This window comes from Aulonocara stuartgranti, assembly GCF_965226115.1.
Source record: "Aulonocara stuartgranti genome assembly, chromosome: 15".
In the NCBI taxonomy this organism is placed as follows: Eukaryota; Metazoa; Chordata; class Actinopteri; order Cichliformes; family Cichlidae; genus Aulonocara; species Aulonocara stuartgranti.
The window spans coordinates 35,723,173-35,743,205 of record NC_138951.1 but is presented as its reverse complement, the minus strand read 5'-3'; the positions used below and the strand labels follow the sequence as shown (position 1 = coordinate 35,743,205).

General features: G+C 41.4%; 1 protein-coding gene across 1 annotated transcript; it reads left to right on the top strand.

Annotated features, from left to right (window-relative positions):
• Positions 1 to 480: 480 nt before the first annotated feature.
• On the top strand, positions 481 to 19,502 carry slc35e1 (solute carrier family 35 member E1). Its single transcript, XM_082505202.1, has 6 exons — positions 481 to 908; positions 2,841 to 2,911; positions 11,553 to 11,690; positions 12,455 to 12,580; positions 12,664 to 12,909; positions 16,075 to 19,502. The coding sequence occupies exons 1-6, from the start codon at positions 581 to 583 to the stop codon at positions 16,309 to 16,311; spliced, it is 1,146 nt and encodes a 381-aa protein (XP_082361328.1). The 5' UTR covers positions 481 to 580; the 3' UTR covers positions 16,312 to 19,502.
• The last annotated feature ends 531 nt before the right edge of the window (positions 19,503 to 20,033 follow it).

Sequence of the window (20,033 nt, the reverse complement as noted above, 5' to 3'; positions counted from 1 at the left end):
TTGTTTTAAAGTTTTCACTAGAGTTATCGTAGTTTTGTATTTTTTAAATTAGCTTTTATTTTTATTTCATTTTGACTTCTTGGTTTTAATTCAGTTTGTTTCCAGAGTTACATTTGTTTCAGTTTAGTTTTTATTGTTTGAAAATGTTCAGTCTTTTTAATTTTTATGTATCGAGACCATATGTCAGAGGCAAGGTTTAGAAAAATCAATCCAGGTATTGCAATAAAAACATTGAACTTTTTGAAAGCACTTAACTCACAGTCTCATCCAGAATCTCAATAAACACGACAATCAATCAAGCAAGTAGTAAGAAAGATTTTTTAAACCAAAGTAACACTAAATTAATTTAAATAATACTAAAGTTAAAACTATAGTATAAAACTTACTATAAAAACCTTGGTTTTAACGCGTATTTACAGATGTGAGCTGTACACTTCCGCCCACGGTGAACATCTTTCGACGGACACTGTTGTCTTTTATTTTGAAGGGTACGCCCGGAAGCGTTCGCGGCTGTGAGTGTGACGGATGAGCTTCTCCGGTGCATCCACACCACCGGTGACTCGTCACTCCGCGCTGGAAGATGGCTGCGGTGCAGCGGACCCCGGTCAGGGAAGGGATCCGGATAGTTTCGCTGTGTGTGTGCTGGTACACGGTCAGCTCGGGGGGAAATGTTGTCAACAAAATCATCCTCAATGGATTCCCGTACCCGGTCACGGTCTCTCTCTTTCATATCATCTCTATCGTCGTCTTCCTCCCCCCGCTGTTGCGGGCTTGGGGAGTCCCCAAAACAGAACTGCCGAGCAGGTACTACTGGTGGTACATCCTGCCTTTAGCTTTCGGAAAATACTTTGCCTCCGTGTCGGCTCACTTCAGCATATGGAAAGTGCCCGTGTCGTACGCGCATACCGGTGAGTACAGCGGCTTTGTGTTCGTTTTAATGCGCCGCCACCTGGAGCCTGTCAGCCGGGGTAACTTGATGATGTGTCCGTCCTGTCAGCCGATGTTAGCATCGCGGCTAACGCAGGGTGGCACGGCATTTAACCAGGCTGTGGGCCCCACGTAGAATCTGTGTACTGTAGGTCTTGTTTTAATGAGGCTAATTAATCTCGCTTCGTGTCCTCTTAATATAAACTAATTAGCTTTAGACTCTCCAAAGAATTACTAATGAGCTGCTGTTTGCTAGCTTCATAGCTAAGGGGGAGGGTCCATTAATGAGCCGCCGTGCTTCCCTAACTTAGATGTTAAACCACCATGTAACATGCGAGCCTCTGCAACTGATTTTTTCTCCTTTAACAAGCTGAAGTGACATTTTTGTGAGGCTACCTGCTGATAAATGTAAAAAAAAAACCGGCTAATACTAACACATAGTCCTTTAAACATTGTTATTGAGCTGAAAGAAGCGAAAGCCACTATATAATAGTGTAGGAATACTGTTGGTAACGTAAAGGAAATATTAAGATCCGGCTGTGATTATGTTGCACCCAGGAAATGTACACCAGGCTGCTTAATCTATAAAAATGTATCATAATAATACTATCATGTCACTAATCTGAATGTTTTCTTAGTCCCTGTCTTAAGGGACAGAGCCATTTGGCACTTCCAGTACAAAGCATGAAAAACAGTTATTATCTGTTGCTAACTCAACCTTGTTTCTGGTTGGACTTTTACAACCACATTATACAAGCACAATGGATTTACAGCAACTAACTGTATAAAACCACAATATACTCTACATGCAAAACTAAAGTAAATGCACATGTAAGAAAAATATAGTGCAAGATGCATAAATTAAAGTATTAATACTAATCTGAATCACAAGGCTAATCTTTACAGACAGCTATCAAACAAATGTTGTAAATTTAAAAACCCTGTATGGAACTTTTGTCTTTTTTCCCCACCCTATTTCTTTTTCTTTTTTTGCAAATAAAAGGTGAACCTTCTCATTTAATAGGACCGCAAATTACAGCCCCCAAAAGAACTATATAGTTGATCTGCATTTTTAAGAAAAAAAGCAGGAAGCATGTGCCTCTTATCCTGTGAAAGATGGAAATACACATATTAAACCCTCCTCAAGTTCAATTCAAATATTTCCCGTGGTATGTATCAACTGCACCTTTTTGAACTACTTTCACCTTTTGCATCTATTGTGTCATTTAAAGATTATTCCATTAATTTAGTTTCCACTGACTCCTGGGACTTGTGGCAGATGAATTTCATCAGCTCTGATTTCTCCACTCTCTCTCTTATTACCTGCAGATTCTGCAAGTTAGCAACACATGTTGAATTTCTCATTAATTGCGCCTTCAAACTCCACGGCACTGTAATGTAGCTACACGTTCCAACTTGAAACAACTCTAAAAGTCTCAATTTTATTTACTTATTTCTGTATTAAGTCTAGCAGATACTTAATAACAATTGATTTAGAGCAAGTCTGTAAATAAAATGTCACTGTAAAATATCTTTGTCGCCTCTGACCTGAGTTTTGGAGCCACAGCAGTTGCATCAGTGTTTTTACTTTAGGAATGAGCTTCTAACCTTGTGAACCTACACAATGATCATTCTATCTACTTTGTGTGACGCCAGTACTGAGCGCCTACTCTGGCATTGTTCTTCAGAAGAAAAAAAAACATAATGATAAACTGAGTTGCGCTTTAGTCTGTGTTTAAATGAAACAAGTGCAGTCGAGGGAGGTGTGCAAACCCAAGGTTTGTGACAGGTTGGATGTTTGACAGAGGTGTGGGCCTAGCTCTGACGTACCGTGCCTACTTGCTGCCTGTTAATAGTTCATGTTTGTTCAAGAAAAAAGAAACTGACGTCGTTCCTTGTCATGTCTTTTACAGTCAAAGCTACAATGCCGATATGGGTTGTGCTGCTGTCGAGAATTATCATGAGAGAGAAGCAGACCACAAAGGTGAGTAGGTTGAGCACGGCTAACGACAAGGCCTGCTCTGTCTGAGACTCAGCAGTGGTGATGTGGCACAGTGCTGCTGTGTCTGTCCTGGATCTCATATTACAGCCATCTGTAGGGGCTTTTGTCCACAAAGTTGATGAAACCTTCTGAGGGAGGGTGGAGGTGAGAGAGGAAGAGGGGCTTTTTTTCTTATACCAGGTGACCACACTCGCCTAATAAATTCCCATTTAACCCCCCACTTCTTCTGTTATTTAGACAGTTGTGTTTGGGGCCATGCATACCACAACACTGTGCATTAGCAGTACGTCAATTGGTAGTTCAACTAATATCAATTAAATATATCTTGGATTGCATTTCACTGCAAGGTTGCATTAAGGCTTTTTGTTAGTTTTTTGTCTCAGTCTGTGCAACAACAAATTGTCGCACTTTAATATCACAATTAAAATGATTGAACTGCACTGCAACTAAAGATGATCTGCATTGGTAATTGTTGCCATTCATCGAGTGCGCTTTGAAACGTGAGACAGTAGTGGTGAGTAGAGCACGGCGATATGACCAAAAATATTTATCACGATATACATTTGAAAATTTGTGATAACGATATAACTGACACTAGACAAAATACTTTACAACTCCACAACTTTATTAGTGCAAAAAAACCTCATCAATGTATTTTCACTTAAACAAGCAACTGTTTTTTTATGTGCAGTAAAGTTATATAAAAATTTAACAGTGCAAATGCAAATTCCTTGCTGACAGTGGAAATTGGCGGACATATCCTCAGCATAACCATGTATAATATCCACAAAACTTAAAAAGAGGTTATACACACACAATATGGTAATATTATGTTGAAGCGCAGTACGTATCACTCCGCGAGGCTCCTGCCTACGATAGCCGCAATGCTCCGACAATCCATCAAGCGGTGCGGGTTCGTAGCTTAGCATCGTCGTACTAAAACATTTGACAGATTTTCGAGCGACGTGTACCGCAGAAAATCGTCGATTTTCAGAAAAATCAAAGGATTGATTTTAAGTGTGCCGTAGTTTCCGAAAAAACACGGTAATAACGACTAGCATGGTCTACCAAAAATAGTGCTTTGATGTGTATGTGACGGACGAAAGCTAAACCAGTTCCACACCATTGAAGTTGCAGCATTTTTACAAACCAATTCTGGTTCATCTGTTTCATTCAACGATCCGCTTTCGCCCTTCTCATTCTCCGTCACCGCCATGCTTTTTCCGCCATGTGCGTATGAAAACAAAGGCACTGTGCATGCGCGTTTTACCCATATTCTATCACGATATTTCATTTTCTTATCATTGCCCAACATTATACCGGTATTACCGTGAACGGTATGATATGGCCCAGCCCTAGTGGTGAGTCAAAATGAAGATGCTGGAAGCAGTTTCTGTTCAGCATTTAGTTTAGCTTTAATTTTTCTTTTTTCTTTTTTTAAATCCAAAGCATAAATTCAGAATCGACTGGTTAGCGTTTGAGCACAAGTAATGCCTGGTTCTTCTTTTGCACTGGTTGTGGAAGGCAAAGAACAAACTAGTAGGACACATGTAGAGTGCATCCTCCAAATAAAAGGAGATGAATCCCCTCCAAATTGTAACAACTTTCCATTGTTTTTGTGCTCCACCTTTCCACAAAGTCTCACTGACAGACACATAGCAATGATTAAAATAGTTTGGTGCAGGAATCGCCCCTCGCTCATGACGAAGTATACACAGCTCTTAATAATAAACAAAGCATGATGGGAATGTAGGAGTACAGTAAGCTGTCCAACTGTTGATTGTAATGTGGGAGTTATCAGAGGTGTGGACTCGAGTCACATGACTTGGACTCGAGTCAGACTCGAGTCATTAATTTTATGACTTTAGACTTGACTTGAAAAAATGTTCTAAGACTTGTGACTTGACTTGGACTTTTACACCAATGACTTGGGACTTGAATTGGACTTGAACCGGTTTACTTGAAAAGACTTGATATTTTACCCCAAATATAAAATTTAACATGCATATTATATAGAGATTGAAAATGTGACGTCATTCACTGATAGAACCGCAAAGGATTCTGGGAACTCGTGGCAAGCGGTACTAGCGCACGCAGGCTTTCAATTAAAATCAGTCACACAGCGATAAAAAGAAACACAAAAATGTCAAGAAGCCGTTGTATTATTAACTGCAATAGCCGGTCGCATGACAGCCACGGGAAGCCGACGGGTAAAGAGATCGGTTGTTATCGGATTATGTCGTTGAAGAGAAATTGTTCGAGCCATGTTTCCGAAGTAACAAAGAGGCGACTGGATTGCAGCCATTCAAAGACAAAATATAACGTCCCAGAACACTCCAGCTCACAGGTTAGTCTGCTCCAAGCATTTACACACAGGTCAGTCTGCTGTTGTAGTTAATACATCATTTTTTTTTAACATAATTGGTGATATAGGTTACAAGCAAGTCTGGCGCTGAACAGAAATGGTCGCGCTATGCTCCTTTGTTTATTGTGCATAAATAGTGAATTGTCCTGACACAATATTGCGTTTCGCTTCTGTTATTATGGTACATTAACAAAAACATATACTTTTATTCACAGGATAAAACAGTTGTTTTGTATCACTAATTGCACAGTAGGATTACAGCATACAATATTATTGTCACTGCTACATTTCTGTGATGCTACCAAAAATTATTTCCACTGCTAATTAATTACCATTGAGCTCAAAGGTCCTATTAATAAACGGTTAACGAATGTGTATTTGTGACGACGATTTGTGAGACTGGTAAACTTATGATATGTACGATGGTCTTTACTTTCTACACGGTGCATTTCAAGGTCCTGCACCCATCCGTCGGTAAACTGTACCTGGGCTTGTTGCAGTGACCTGAAGTTACTAAACTTCATGAGTGTATGCACTCACACCAAGAAGCGTATAATTATAAATATGCATATAAATATGCTAAGATGAGATAGCTGACTTCATCTAACTTGCAAATGTTGTCCAGGCTACGTTGGTGATACAGTTTTTTTTTAATGTGTATGATATTTTTGTCATGCGATTTTAAAGCCGGTCCTACAACCGCATCCAAGAATAACATGCAGCTTATCTCAGAACTGTTGGTGAAAATTATTCTTGGAGCTAGGTTTAATTGAGCTGCATTTTAAAGAGGTGCAATTTCACAATTTGTGTATATTTTCTAAGTTCACTATTTTGTCATGTGTTGAGAAAAACACAGATTTAAAAATTACATGGTCTAATATTTACATTTAGCATAAAACTGCAACATGCTTTTTTTCGTTTTTTTTTTTAAAGACTCGAAATGACTTGAAATTCAAAATTTCAGACTTGTGACTTTACTTGGACTTTTACACCAGTGACTTGAGACTCGACTCTGACTTGCCTGACATTACTTGAGACTTGACTTGAGACTTGAGGATAAAGACTTGAGACTTACTTGAGACTTGCAAAACAATGACTTGGTCCCACCTCTGGGAGTTATCCTGGAGTCCTTAATGTCATGACGTTTTTAAGTAATTAGTTGTTTGGTTGATGTGTCATATAAACATATTAGTGCTGAGCTCATATTTCCTTAGAAAAAGAGAAAGCTGCATTGACTTTGATCAGACTTGTATTAAATTAGAGTTAAATGAGAAAACTCCCTTCGTGAAACACCGATCAAGTTTCTTATATTTCTTCATCAAATAAATCTTTTATATTCAAAAGAAACGATCCACTTTAAGACTATTTTAAATTCCATTATCAATAAAACTACTTGAGCTCCGTGCTTCAAGTATTTTAAATGTGATTTGCGGACACTCTGGAGTGCAGCTTGCAGACATAGAATAATGGATGCTTGAAATCTTCGAATATTTGGATCTGTTATCTCTGGCAGCAGATTTGAAGGTCTGTAGAAACCATTATAATACACATTGTAATGGCACCCAGCACATATCCTGTCTTCTTATTGGTAAAAGATAAACTTCCTGCAGGGATGTGAAGGTGCATAAATCAAACTAAAACCTTGTGCTCTGCCTGCCGTACATAAATATGAGTATTTCAAAAATTCATATTGGGAACATTAGAGATAATACCTTGAAACTTTTGGATGTAATAACAACAGAAGTCGGCTTTTGAAAAATATTAATTTCAATATCACATTGAACTTGGATATAAAAGTGTGTGTGTTTCATTCTACATTCAGGCTTTAACATAAAAACCAGGCGCTTAATTGTAATAATTTTAAGGAATGTTCTATGCCTTGTATATATGAGAATAAATATACTATCAGTCCCCTACCTGGAAAACATGTTTCTACTGGTTTCCATATCTGCTGTCTGAGATCAGACACTCCTAAGAGTCTACATTCCTAGCCCTGTAGTACCAGATATTTACCCTATAACATCTAAAAAAAAAAACCCTAACTCTAGTAGTTAGGTTCTAACTACTGATAGTGGGATCTACATTGCCCAGTATCACAAATCCCAGAATTCCTTTCAAGTGTAGCATCCATTTACTGACTTTAGACTGAGCTGTCAGTTTAGTTTCAGTTCATTTCAATCCAATGTTATTTCTATAGCACCAAATGACAACAACAGTGAGCTTTATACTGCAAGAACATAGAATAATATATAGAAACTCCCAACAACCAGGAAGCTCTTGGCGACAATGGAAAAGAGAAGGGGAAGACGGGTCTGTGGTATAGAGCCAGAATGCATCACTTTGCATTTTAATAGTTAGTAAAACAGTTATTTAATAGTTATTAAAATGCAAATTGATGTGTAAACACACAGTGAGTAAATAAGACACACTAAGTACATCATGAGAAGCTCCCAGCAGCAGGAGCCTATGGCAGGATTCAGGTTGACCTTGTTCAGGCCCAACTATATGTTTTATCAAAAAGGGAAGTTTTAAGTCTAAACTTAAACATAGATGCAGTGTTCAAAACCTAACTGGATCCATGGCAATGAAATGTTTACACAGAGTTTGCGTCATGTGAAAGTCTTCAGAGTCTGAGATTAGCACGTAATGTTTATCTTCCAGTTCAGTGTTGAGACGGGAGGCAACATGGCTCTGATGACCGTGTGAGAACTGAAGTTGTATGAGACTTATTATAATACGTCTCATAAAACACTTTATCAATGTGTAATGTTTAAAACATGGACTTTAATTATGCTTATGGTTATAATTTAGGTAAAATTGGTAGACTACATGATATTGGATGGGTTTTATGTGGAGAGCACCTTGTCAGCACAATGCAATGCAGGCCACTGCAACACCACTGTGGAGTGTAATTTAAGCTTTAGTCTCCAAAATAATTTGGAGCACCTGAATTAGGACACAAATCTGGGCCTTTACCAAAATAGAAAACTCCTCCCTGAAGGTTCAACGTTGTCCCCACTGTATATTTTTGTGATGCCAGTAAGTAGACCTGCATCTTTTTCTTTCTTTTTTTTTGTGGATGCACCTGCACTTTTGGTGTGTTATCAGAAGTTAACTTTTAACATGAGGGTGTGTGAACAGGTTTTTACTGGGAACTGTTTCCTTGTAGTGCATCCAGTTAAGAGACTGGTTAATTATTAAACAACACATTAATGGAGCTAGTTTAAGTATGTTGTGCTGCAGCAGTTCAGTTTGGGTCACAATGATACCAATGGAAATTTTGGGGGGTTTAGCTCAGTTGGAGGCTGTCTTATTGGTCTTGTGCGTTTTGCTCATGTGAGATGAAGAGTGGTTTGATAGCTTGAGAGCATTTATTTGCTGTTCGGTGTTTAGTTTTTGTTTTGTTTTTTTAGTTTCAGAGTGGTTTGTTGGGGGCTGAGTGGGTGAGTGTGTAGGTGCACAAGTGGGTTTCATAACAAGTGATGGATGCTATATTTCAGGATGCAAATGAATCTGTAGATGAGCTGTTCTCCTCAAGTGTATGTCTAAGCAGAGTTACCAGGTCCAGCTGCACACTCTGGACTAATCGCTGTGCTGAAGATTAGAAATACACTAACACACATTAATGTGAAATTATGTCTTCTTGTGCAGCAACCATTTTTGGAAATTTTCCACTTCTTGTTATCTCTTTATTTTTCAGTGGGTGAAAATGTGGTCATGTTTGGGTTTTATTAATTCAGTGTCGGAAATGTTGCTTCACATTTTCTCTGAGGTGCTGACCAAATTAACACGAACCAATGTTTATCCAGTCATATGAAAGAGTTTTTACATGACTCCATGCACTACACGCTTACTGCTTTCATAGGAGTTAAGAGGATAAGTAGCAGCCAGGAGCTACTAATCAAATGCCCTTCAATAACTGATCCTCAGCAAGTGTGACCGCCTCTATAAAAGCAGTCATTTTGGCAATTTGCTGGTCTGGTGTTTGTTAATACAGTGCAAAGGCTTCCCAGGAGTAGAAGTCCCATCAGATTCACCCCAGTTCATGATAGTAATGTTAGCAAAACACTGAACAACTTTGACTTGTTTGGAAGGGTTCCCAGGAGAAAGAAATTTAAGGCCCAACTTAAAAGGTTACATCTAAAAAAACTGCAAGGCTTCTGGAACAGTGTCCTTTGGAAAGACGAGCCCAGAGTGGAGATGTTGGGCCATAATGCACAACGCCACAATCGGCGAAAACCAAACACAACATATCACACCAACACCTCATACCTGCTGTCAAGCATGGTGGTGGAGCAGTGATGGTTTAGGCTTGTTTTACAGCAACAGGAGGGCAACAATAACCATGAACCAAGGCCACCTGTCTGACAGTAAAGCCAGTCCCAAACTGAGTTAACAGGCAGAATGGCTGAAAAAGAAAACAATCAAGTTATTGCATCACGCAAGTCAAAGTCGAGACCTCAACCTGACTGAAGTGCTGTGGCAGGGCATAAAGAGAGCTGTGCATAAACAAAAAAAAAACACACACACCTCAATGAAGTGAAGCAATGTTGTGAAGAAGAAATTCATCCACAATGATAGTCATACATAGGGTTGTGCGATATGACCAAAATCTCATATCCCGATATAAAACATCTATCATCTGATAACGATATAAATCAAAAAAAATGTAATATTTTCTGTAAATTCTGTGAATCTCGGGTAGGTGAAGCGTTTCCAGCTGGGCGTCGTGTACCTGGAGTCGAGTGTTTTAACCAATGCATGAAACTCCACATTTTTAGATATAAGTTGTAACGGCCGCCGTTTTCTTTGTGAGTATTTATTACATGGCGTGCTACGGGGAAAAGCCTGTTCTAACGTTTGAGTCTAAGATTTATTTTTTAGCACCTGACAACTTCTTTTTTGCTTCTCATCCGTCAATAATACTCTTTCACGTGATTCCGTTTATTTTGAATAGTCTCAGGATCTTGAGCTTTATTGTGAAAGGTTTATGTGGAAAATAAACAAGCGGACATGCGATGCTGTTACTGTCGTTGTTGCTAACGACAACCCATAAAAACAGGCGCTTGTCCGTCGGTAGTGTGGTTATATTAAATATAAGAGAAAGAGAGAACTTTAAGAAATTAATATAGCCACTACAGTGATCATCAAAACGAAAAAAAAATATTGCCGTAAAGTTTATTTTGCGACACCATAAAACAAACGATAGCGTAAAATGAAACGATAGACGTTTTTATATCGTCATCCGATATATATCGTTATATCGAACAACCCTAGTCATACAGAAAACAGTTACTTTTAATTATTGCTATTAAAGGTGGTTCTATAAGCGATTAAATCATGGAGTATAGAGGCCTGTGAAACGTTTCTTTCACATCACTGTATCATTAGGAGGCACCAAGCTGCTCACATTCTTACTCATTTGGCTACAATTACTACTTTCTTTTTTCAGTTCATCTACAACAGCGGTCCTCAACCCCCGGGCCTCGGACCGGTATTGGTCCGTGACTCATTTGGTACCGGGCTGCGAGAGTTGAAGCTCAGGTGTGAAATGTATGGTTTTCAGGGCTTTTATGGGTTTTCAGCGTTATTTTGTTATCGTTTTTATCGTTAACTCGGTTTTCCTGGGTCTTTTCATGTGTGTTATGAATAAATCTTTTTTTTTTGGTACCGGTACTAGTTTTATTTTGTTGTATTTATCCGCGACACCTTAAAGGTCGGTCCGTGAAAATATTGTCGGGCATAAACCAGTCTGTGGCGCGAAAAAGGTTGGGGACTGCTGATCTACAAAATGTATTCACTAATAGCTCAATCAGTGAATCATCTGGATGTTGTGAGACAACAGAAACTCTCTACTTGTTTATGTTAAAAGTCAATTTTACTATTTTCAAGACAAAGTTTCACCAGCTGTTCAGCCAAAACAGATATTTATAAACACATGTCATCTGTAGACTTTGAGTTTGTTCCTGATAAGCTACAGGCGTTACTGCCAGCAGTACATCAGCACAGTTTGTCATGGGAAATACTTCTCTCTCTATGTTACTGTTACTGTCTGTTAGACCATTATATTGATTGGATGCATATTTATGAATGAATTAAAGCAGTTCATTGATTACAAACATGGTTGCTAATTTATTTTTATAAACCTGCCATCTTTGCTAGAGAGTGCAAAATATTTCCTGCGCTGGAAATGAGATTTCCTAAATGTGTTGCTTTAGATGTAAGTGATGAAACAGTTTGTGCTTTGTGTGGTCTTAGGTATACGTATCGCTCATTCCCATCATTGGTGGGGTGCTGCTGGCCACAGTGACCGAGCTGTCCTTTAATATGACGGGACTAATCAGCGCTCTGGCTGCCACGCTCTGCTTCTCACTGCAGAACATCTTCTCCAAAAAGGTAATCCACCCTCATGTTGCTGTGTGCCACGTGTGCTGATCTGCTGATTTTTTTTGTTTTTTTTCTCTTCTCTGAAAAATGTCCAAATGAACCAGCAGACATTGTTAGAGACTTCCTGTTTTTTCATTCAAATCATAGCCACAGTTTAACTGCCACTTTTTGAGTCTCAAAGGGTGGGAAAAAAGTCAATGTAGGATCTCCTTCTCCTTCCTACTTATGACACATTAACAGAGAGGAAATGAAAATGCACTCAAGGGATTTAATAACGCAGTATTACTTTTTTTTTTTTTTTTTTTTTTTTTGAGTGTCTGAGTCTGATGAGGAGGATTGTCCTGTTGCATTCAAACAACTTCACGGGTTTTTCCTCCAGCATCCCAGTGGCACGATCCCACTCAGGTTGCCCCAGTCTTGGAAATCTCACATGTCATTTTTTCCAAACCTGTGGTGCCTTTTTTTTTTTTTTTTAATAGGCTTGGGTGCGTTAGCCGGATAAAGGTTTTGTGACGACACAGGATTGCTCACAATAATCAGTCGGGTGTGACAAAGTCTCACATGTTATCAAAAAGGCAGCTATAGTTTTCTTAACAGATGAAAGGTCTTCCCAGATTGGACAAAAAATAGAGTGGTGCATTTTAAATCTCTTGAGTGTATAATAAAGAAATGGAGATTTCTGAAAGTGTGCTGAAATGCTTACAGAGTTCTTTATATCAGTTTAAAGATGCATTAACAGAGTTGCAGCCTAAGGTTTTATTGTGTTTTTACAGGTGTTGCGTGACACGCGGGTCCACCACCTGAGGCTGCTGAACATCCTGGGCTTTAACGCTGTGATCTTCATGCTGCCCACCTGGGTTCTGGTGGACCTCTCTGTGTTTCTGGTGAATGGAGACTTGGTGAGTAGCAGTAAGAGTCTGGCGTGAACTAGAGCCGCTTCGGTGACCGTGAGCTTTATCTGACGTAACTCCTTTCGTCTCAGACGGATGTTTCGGGGTCCATGAGTACCATTATCCTGCTGCTCATCAGTGGGTTCTGCAATTTTGCTCAGAACGTCATCGCCTTCAGTATACTCAACATCGTCAGCCCGCTCAGCTACGCCGTCGCCAACGCCACCAAGAGGATCATGGTCATCAGCATCTCGCTGCTAATGCTGCGAAATCCCGTCAGTTTGACAAACGTCCTGGGAATGATGACGGCTATCGTCGGAGTCTTCCTTTACAACAAGGTCAGTCAGCCCGAGCGAAAGTTCATTATAAAGATGTGCATTTAATCCATTAAGGCACGATGCAACATGCACTTGCTTCTGTTGTTTAAATTGGATGTGATGCAAAGCCTGTTTTATGTCATTGTTGTCAAAACACACACGCTATAAATAATTTCACCTTTCTTACGTCGTGGGGTAAGAGAAACATACAAATGTTGCACTTAGAGTTCAGGGTCTGGAACTTACTGTCTCTAAGTGATCTGCTTCTCTACCAGCCCCCAAGTCCACTTACACTCCTGTCCTTGTTTATTTTCAGTCCACAGACTGCTTTGCTTTCACCCTTAAAGGACTTCTTCCAGTAGTTTTACCATCAATCCAACTTGAGCTGCTTTCCTTTTTTGCACTGTTACGGTTCGGCGTTGGCAGTGTTTTGTTTTGGCGTGACTGTTATGTGTTTCCTGTTTTACTTTGAAAGTCTGTGTTATCTTAGTGTTCAGTTTACGTTTCCTTGTCTCGTCAGGTCTGATTTGCCCCAGCTGTGTTTCCCTCCTGTGGTCCATTCCCTAATTGCTCCTTCTATGTATTTAAGCCCTGTGTTTCTGTATGTCATGGTCGCGATCTTCCCCCCGTTGTAAATAGTTTGGCGCCTTGTGTTTGGTGATGTAAATAAATGTCGTATCTTGCTTTAAATGTCGTTTTGGGATTATTTTTGTGGAAGCCCGTATTGGTTTTTTCTCGTGTGTTTTTGCCTTATTTTTACTTTTTTCGTGTTGCACTCCGGTTGCCTAGGCCGGGGTGTAACATATGGGGGCTCGTCCAATCGCTGAGGGGTCCGAGGACCGCTTCAGCCGTCCGCCGTCGCTGGAGGGTCCGAGGGAGGGACCGCTTCAGCCGTCTGGCTTCGCTGGAGGGTCCGAGGGCCGGTCCAGCCTTCATCCGCCTTCGCTGGAGGGTCCGAGGGACCGCCCCAGCCTTCGTCGTCTGCTGGAGGGTCCGAGGGACTGCTCCAGCCTCCATCCGCCTTCGCTGGAGGGTCCGGGAGACCGCTCCAGCCTTCTGCAGCTGGTGGGCTGCGTGTCCGTGTTTGCAGCTGGTGGGCTGCGTGTCCGTGTTTGCAGCTAGTGAGCTGCTCGTCTGTCTTCGCTGGAGGGTCCGGGAGACCGCTCCAGCCTTCTGCAGCTGGTGGGCTGCGTGTCCATGTTTGCAGCTGGTGGGCTGCGTGTCCGTGTTTGCAGCTAGTGAGCTGCTCGTCTGTCTTCGCTGGAGGGTCCGGGAGACCGCTCCAGCCTTCTGCAGCTGGTGGGCTGCGTGTCCGTGTTTGCAGCTGGTGGGCTGCGTGTCCATGTTTGCAGCTGGTGGGCTGCGTGTCCGTGTTTGCAGCTAGTGAGCTGCTCGTCTGTCTTCGCTGGAGGACCCGTGGGACCGCTCCAGCCTTTCGTCTGTCTTCGCTTCCACTGGAGGACCCGTCCAGCCATCAGCGTCGCCTGCGGGACGGCGGCCGGTGCCGTATGGGCTGGACATGGAACAAACATTTTTCGTTGGGGTTGTATGTTTTAAATGTTTGTTTTCTTGGGTGGGGGCGTATGTTACGGTTCGGCGTTGGCAGTGTTTTGTTTTGGCGTGACTGTTATGTGTTTCCTGTTTTACTTTGAAAGTCTGTGTTATCTTAGTGTTCAGTTTACGTTTCCTTGTCTCGTCAGGTCTGATTTGCCCCAGCTGTGTTTCCCTCCTGTGGTCCATTCCCTAATTGCTCCTTCTATGTATTTAAGCCCTGTGTTTCTGTATGTCATGGTCGCGATCTTCCCCCCGTTGTAAATAGTTTGGCGCCTTGTGTTTGGTGATGTAAATAAATGTCGTATCTTGCTTTAAATGTCGTTTTGGGATTATTTTTGTGGAAGCCCGTATTGGTTTTTTCTCGTGTGTTTTTGCCTTATTTTTACTTTTTTCGTGTTGCACTCCGGTTGCCTAGGCCGGGGTGTAACATATGGGGGCTCGTCCAATCGCTGAGGGGTCCGAGGACCGCTTCAGCCGTCCGCCGTCGCTGGAGGGTCCGAGGGAGGGACCGCTTCAGCCGTCTGGCTTCGCTGGAGGGTCCGAGGGCCGGTCCAGCCTTCATCCGCCTTCGCTGGAGGGTCCGAGGGACCGCCCCAGCCTTCGTCGTCTGCTGGAGGGTCCGAGGGACTGCTCCAGCCTCCATCCGCCTTCGCTGGAGGGTCCGGGAGACCGCTCCAGCCTTCTGCAGCTGGTGGGCTGCGTGTCCGTGTTTGCAGCTGGTGGGCTGCGTGTCCGTGTTTGCAGCTGGTGGGCTGCGTGTCCGTGTTTGCAGCTAGTGAGCTGCTCGTCTGTCTTCGCTGGAGGGTCCGGGAGACCGCTCCAGCCTTCTGCAGCTGGTGGGCTGCGTGTCCGTGTTTGCAGCTGGTGGGCTGCGTGTCCGTGTTTGCAGCTGGTGGGCTGCGTGTCCGTGTTTGCAGCTAGTGAGCTGCTCGTCTGTCTTCGCTGGAGGACCCGTGGGACCGCTCCAGCCTTTCGTCTGTCTTCGCTTCCACTGGAGGACCCGTCCAGCCATCAGCGTCGCCTGCGGGACGGCGGCCGGTGCCGTATGGGCTGGACATGGAACAAACATTTTTCGTTGGGGTTGTATGTTTTAAATGTTTGTTTTCTTGGGTGGGGGCGTATGTTACGGTTCGGCGTTGGCAGTGTTTTGTTTTGGCGTGACTGTTATGTGTTTCCTGTTTTACTTTGAAAGTCTGTGTTATCTTAGTGTTCAGTTTACGTTTCCTTGTCTCGTCAGGTCTGATTTGCCCCAGCTGTGTTTCCCTCCTGTGGTCCATTCCCTAATTGCTCCTTCTATGTATTTAAGCCCTGTGTTTCTGTATGTCATGGTCGCAATCTTCCCCCCCCGTTGTAAATAGTTTGGCGCCTTGTGTTTGGTGATGTAAATAAATGTCGTATCTTGCTTTAAATGTCGTTTTGGGATTATTTTTGTGGAAGCCCGTATTGGTTTTTTCTCGTGTGTTTTTGCCTTATTTTTACTTTTTTCGTGTTGCACTCCGGTTGCCTAGGCCGGGGTGTAACAGCACTCATTTATCTTCTTTGACCATTGTGACCTACGTGGTCAGTTCAGGTGATCCAACATTTAAAACCTGGTTGATTTCAAATCTTTTTGCTCTTGTCCTTTGCCAACAGGCCAAGTATGACGCTAACAAGGAGAAGAAGCTGCTGCCGGGCTCCAAACAGGACCTGATGTCCTTTGACAACCCGGCGCTGGAGAAGATCCAGGCCAACGGGTCAGTGCCTTTCCCCCACAGCCCAGAGCAGCAGCAGCAGCAGCACAGCTGGAACCACGTCCTGACTGACCACTTCCAGTACAGCCAGCAGACCTACACGACAAACTACAGCAGCAACCACCAATATGTGGTGTAAAGGAGGACTCGTCCTCACTCTGGTAGCTGTCATAGACATTACTGCGTGTAGCCCGGCGGCTCAGAGGCAGGTCTCAATCACCTGGAGACTGAGGGCTGTTTGTGTTGAAGAATGAGGTGTCTGACATCACGGGCCAGTCATGTGACCTCCCACCCCTTCTCTCTCCCTGTCTAAACTTCATTTTGAGTCAGCTTTGGTGTAGGTCTTTATTTATTTTTTTGGTACTGACTGAACGCGACGGTTAGAATCGGTTTGTATCGGCCAGGAAGGTAGCTGGAAAAGGATCTCCACACAACTGTTTGCAGATGTTTGATTTTTGTTTTCACTACCAGCCATAACATTCTAGTTTGTTTACTTTGAGAGGAAAGGACGTCATGTGTAACCATCACTGTGAATGTTGACGTGCACCGAATTACGAGTCTGTCGTGTCTTTTAGTTCAGTCAAGATCCTTAACATTTTTAGGTTTTGGCATTTCATGTCTTTTTTTTCTCTCTCTTTAAAATTTACTTGAGACAATGTGGGGAGATACAAACTGTTGAGTTAGTCATCAGTGAATAAATTATAGCCTTAATGCTGATGGGAGTTCTTGGGAATATAGTGGGTTTTGTAGGTTTGATCTGATATTGTGATTGGCAATGTTTTCAACACCAAGTGTTAGTCATTCATTCTTTCTGTCCAGATTGAAACATATCAACAATCAAGATGGGTTGTAATGATATTCTATATAGTTAAAAACCTCACAGAGCCTCTAGCCTAGCCACAGACTGTATACATTCAATCGATATCCACACTCCCACTAATAAAAGTGCCCAATTAGGAAAAATGCTCCAAATTAAAAGCGGATGAGTCCATTGATGTTCATAAATGTTTAATAAAGCCAAACACTTATGAAAACCACATCGTTGAACGAAGAGCGAGACCATTTCTGTTATCTAGAAAGGTCAGTGACCTCATACAGATCTGTGCTTCTCCCTGGTGAAACAGAAAATAGTTTACTGTATTATTTGTTGGTATAAATGTGGCTCAGGAGGTTGAGCGGGTCGTCTACTAATCAGGTTGGTGTTTCAATTCCCGGCTGCTCGTCAAAGTATCCTGAACACACCGACACTCCAGTTTGTGTGTGCGTGGATGTTAGCTTAGAAAAAGCGCTTGTATGATTATGTCTTTGAATGAATGAATAAGGCCTAAAATTAGATTTGCATAACAAAAGATGTGCAGCTTCATACATGAAGGATGTATTTGTTTCTTCTGTATCCCACCACATAAAATATAATGGAGTTGTTTTTGTTGTCATGGAGACTTTTTTTTTTTTTTGGTTTATTTGTATTTATCAGTCTGCGAAGCTTCAAGCTTTGGTTCAAGCTCTGTCAGCCTGAACCAAAAGCTCCTCTGTCATGTTTCAGTTTTTAAAAACAGAACGCCGTGTCGAGTTTGCACGTCTTCAAACCACTTGATGCGTTTTCTTTTAATTTGTCAACACTGGCGTCATAGAGTCACTGGACAGAGGTTTGGATTGTGCAATGAAAGATTCACCTGTAATTTCAGGTGGGCTTTCTATCATCACTACTGTAAAGTGCAGGAAGACAGTTTTTCTTTGTTTTGACTCTGTTGCTTTCGAATCGAGCGCCGGTTGTGAGCTTGTTTTCTTTTTTGGTTTTTGGGGAGGGTTATTAATTAAATGCTGTCACAGTATTCAGTGATTGGTGGGTTTTTCCCCACCACATCTAGTGTCTCCAGAACGTGTCTGTTTACTCCTTTCTAGATTCATGGAGAAAACTAGCTATTAACTGCCACCATGTTATTTTATTTTTTATTAGATTACATACTGAAATTTAAGTCCTCTACTCAGTGTAAGAATAATTTTAATCAGAAACATTGCAATACAACCAAACTCGCTGTCCATTGTTTTGAAATATAGTTTGTGTGTTGTTGTCTGTTGTTCACTTTGAGGCTGTCTGTTGTTTGTGTTGGCCTTCGTGACATTTTCCCCACCGCAAACGGTAACCATAAATAAAAACAAACAAAGTGATAAATTCGAACTTCTATGACTTCAGCGTCCATTTCAAATGTTAGATTTAATCATCTCAGCTTTTATCTACTGAGCAGCATAGTTTCAGTTTTGCATCCGATGGGAAAAATGTGATTGTGTCACTCATAGTGGAGTGATGGCAGCAAATTAAAGAGCCCATTTCTTTACCTCTATGGAAGCGCTCAGTGGTTTTGCAGATGTTTAAAAAGTAGTTTTAATAAAAATCAGTTTTTAAGGAGGGGAGATTTTGTTTATAATAAAGATCCAGATATGTTTTAATGAGTTGGTGGAGCCCAAAACGGAGCTTAAAGATAAAGAAACGTGCGGTTTTATTTATTATTTCACTGCAATGTCTTTGCAGTTTCTGCCACTGCTAATGTGAACATTGACAAATCTGAAATGTTTCAGTCTTGCAAGATGCACGGGCATGATTTTAAATCTACAATAATACAAGTGTAAATTGTTTTTGCAGACAGCAGGAGGGAACTCTTCACCCATTAAGAAAATGACTCATCTTCTTACTAGACTGGTGCAGTAATTCACAGATCTCAGATGGGAAGTATCGTATTAGATGAAGAGCCAAGAAAATTTTAGAAGTGTGATTTACAAAGAAATTGACACGATCGCGTCACGGCTCAAGAATATTTTGCTTCCAGTCACATGCAGAGTGCAGCTCTAACGGTTTTAGACCATCTCGCCTTTCCTTCGTGCTTTTTTTTTTTCTTCCTCACTTATTTCTTCCTGTTGCCAAAAGAAAGGGTGTAATCCTTCTGATGCTGACGTGCCACCAGAGAGAGGCCTTCTGTCAGCTCGGCCACAAGACCTGAAATTCCTAAACGATAACGCGTAGGACACGTGGACGGTTCATGCCGGCTCTGTTTCTGAAAGTGGGAGAAAGTTTGAAAGGCGAATTATTTTAAATTTCCTCTCTCTGTCTGTCATAAAGCTTTTTAAAGGGATCTAAATGTTGACGAGAAAGGGGGAGAATACTTTGTAAAACTTGTATAATTATTTTTGTGTCTCTTCAATGGATCTCTAGAAAGAATTTTTACTTAACTGATGTTTTTAGATTTTTATTTATGGTGTCTGTGTACAGAAATGTTGTACAGGGGGGTGCACAGTCTTGTCTGCTTAAATAAATACACAATTGAAGACTGAAAATGTTTGCGTGTTCTCTTAACTGATAAATGTTTGATAAAAGAAGTATGAATAATGAATAGTATGAATAAAAATCCCAGTATAGTAAAAGTGTTAGCAGCCAAATATTCTTAAAATACCTCTGCAGTAAAAAGGTTTCTTTCTAATAAGGTTTAAATATTGATAATGTGTCTTGCAGTTAAGGATTACCATCTATTGCTTAAAGTGTTATAGGGAAATATATTATTCATGATATGAAACCGCATCCCAAAGATGCTCTGTTGGATTGAGATCTGGTGAATCCGTGAACTCGCGGTCATGTTCAAGAGACCAGTATGAGACGATTTGAGATTTTTATCCTCTGAAGCGTACACTGTACTCGTGAAGGGATGGACACTGTCGGCAACGATACTTGGATAGGGAGTGGCGTTTAAGCGATGCTCAGTGGGTTTTCCTGGGGTCAAAGTGCACTGAGATCATTAGACTACCAGCAGCCTGAACCACTGATACAAGCGGGATGATTCCATGCTTTTGTGTTTTTGATGCCTAAATCTG

Coding starts and splice junctions, on each gene's coding strand:
- slc35e1 (XM_082505202.1), top strand. CDS start 581: ATGGCTGCGGTGCAGCGGACCCCGGTCAGGGAAGGGATCCGGATAGTT. Junction 11,691..12,454: donor AGAACATCTTCTCCAAAAAG/GTAATCCACCCT, acceptor GTGTTTTTACAG/GTGTTGCGTGACACGCGGGT. Junction 12,910..16,074: donor GAGTCTTCCTTTACAACAAG/GTCAGTCAGCCC, acceptor CTTTGCCAACAG/GCCAAGTATGACGCTAACAA.